Source organism: Dreissena polymorpha, chromosome 14 (assembly GCF_020536995.1).
Source record: "Dreissena polymorpha isolate Duluth1 chromosome 14, UMN_Dpol_1.0, whole genome shotgun sequence".
NCBI lineage: Eukaryota > Metazoa > Mollusca > Bivalvia > Myida > Dreissenidae > Dreissena > Dreissena polymorpha.
In genome coordinates, this window is record NC_068368.1 from 24,474,821 (window position 1) to 24,477,211 (window position 2,391).

At 34.2% G+C, this 2,391-nt stretch overlaps 1 protein-coding gene across 1 annotated transcript in view; it reads right to left on the minus strand.

The window, feature by feature from the left end:
• Nucleotides 1-234: 234 nt before the first annotated feature.
• The window catches only part of LOC127858229 (uncharacterized), a 5,540-nt gene continuing 3,383 nt past the window's right edge, over nucleotides 235-2,391 (minus strand). The window contains exon 3 of the mRNA XM_052395211.1: nucleotides 235-2,302. Within this exon, the coding sequence (XP_052251171.1) occupies nucleotides 2,219-2,302 (84 nt within the window). The 3' untranslated portion in view covers nucleotides 235-2,218. The remainder of the gene's footprint in view (nucleotides 2,303-2,391) is intronic.

Genomic DNA, 2,391 nt, shown 5'->3' on the forward strand with positions numbered 1-2,391 from the left:
TTTTCGGTCGACAGTTTCCTAATACATCGCCACCACATTGCTGTTCATTTATATGTCAATTTGAACAATATATATAGTAGATTATGTATCCCACGTGCTTTTAATTCAAAGGCATTTTGTTGTAACATTTTGTTTTCTATGATCAGTTGCGGATAGGTTACGTAAAGTTGAGCTTCTGACAAACCCGGAAGTCTAAAACTGGTTATTTCGGTGAAAGAATTCAGAACAGACGTGTAACAAGAGTACTTTATTTCAATGGTCGTAAGTAACAAGAGCAAATATTTAACTCATTTATGCCTAGTGGACTCTCCCATCTTTCTAAATTGGATCAATTTATTTCCAAATTTAGGGATGTCTAGTATATTTATTTCTATGTTTAGAATATTTCTTACAGAAATTCCTTAAAGCAAACAGCGCAGACCCTGATGAGACGCCGCATCATGCGGCGTCTCATCTGGGTCTACGCTGTTTGCCAAGGCCTTTTTCTAGACGCTAGGCATAAATGGGTTAACCATTATAATAAATAATATACATAAAAAAGTTGATTGTATAATGCAATTAAGGCATACATGAAAACATTATACAAAATGGAAATATACATTAACATATGCGTCGGGACCGTAGCCGCGAAATCGGGATTGATAGGTGGACACAATTTACACCACAGACATACTTCTAAAGCATTATGCATTCTAAGGGAATAAATGTAGAGGTCGAATAACAAACGGTGTGGAAAAACATATTGCTTTATTTGTTAAATCAGCAATGATTTTGTGAGTTAATTTTGCTGAATATGATATTAATCTTGTTTATTTATCAAATATAATAGTATTACAAAACTTTCAATAAGTTATCTTATTGTCTCACTTTCAATAATTTCCATTAGCCTTGGATACACAGCATATACCTAAATACTTTAAATCGCCCTATTGGTGCATAAAGGTACCATGTGCCTTCTTTTTTTCAATGTCACGTGGTACCTTTTGCACCAAGGGGGGCGAAATGTTGACATTTAAAACACTGAAAGGAAACAGTAAAGGAAAATGCTGTGATAATAACTCTTGCGCCCATAATGAAGAGTTACATGCTATCTTTCCGGATCAAACGGTATACAAACGTTTTAAGTTATAATATAAAGAAAAATATTATTATTGCATGTACAAAATCAACGGTCTTAAATCATTCTCCAGTGAAGATGAACGCTGTAGCACGTGGGATATGTATCGTTTAATCTTTTTACACGTAGAAATGGTGAAACGCGATATATACCAGAAAAACATCAAATTTATAATTAAAAAACACACACAATATGTCTCGTTTGAATAATCAACAGCGTTACCGCGCAATTGGCAAGTTGCAGGCTAACTATCTCACGTGCTCAAGCGTCCGATCGTCGCGGATGAATGATTTTATCGTTAGCTAGCACATAATATAGTCAAATGATCAAGTACAATTTGAATAAAAATCTTTACTCATAACTGAAATATTTAAGTTTGAAACGTGTAACGTTACGGTTAGAAGTGTACAATAGAATGTTGCGTTAAAAAAGTATCTAAGTGTACACATAAGTTCTAAAGAAGAAATCAAAAACGATTTAGTAAGATATATATGTACACTGTATAGAACTGAAACTTTTAATATTGTGTCATATATAACGCTTATATATTCAAACTTATTATACTTGTTACGTAATAACCTACTAAAATTTGGACGGACCTAAAATAATTTGTCAGCAAGATAATTACTAAACTCTAACATTAAATATGAATATGTAAAATAAGGTTAAACCACAATCTCCGGTCAGAATATAACAACTCGGTAAAGACAATAATAAGAGGCACTTAAAATTGTTTGAACGCACAATATACAGTCTTAATCGTATTTATGCCTAGTGGACTCTCCCATCCTTCTTAATTGGATAAATTTATTTCCAAATTTAGGGATGTCTAGTATTTTTATTTCTATGTTTAGAAAATATCTTACAGAAATTCCTTTAAGCAAGCAGCGCGGACCCTGATGAGACGCTGCATCATGCGGCGTCTCATCTGGTTCTACGCTGTTTGCCATGACCTTTTTTCTAGACGCTAGACATAAATGGGTTAATCGTATTAACACTAAACATTTACACAAAAATAAGTAAAACATAAAATTATATTATGCATATATTATGACTATGTATCTGAAGAGGGATATGCAAACTCTCCCCGGTCCCGAGCTTTTAAGTTTGCACCTCATTCGGGATCCCGTTCTCCTCGGATGACGTGTTGACCTCAAACCTGCACGTCGGACACGAAACCTCGCTCTGCAGTAGACATTCAATAAGGTGAAAAGAGATTGGAACTTCAACCTTTATATTTCAAAAACGATAGAAGTCGCGTTCTGAGAAAACTG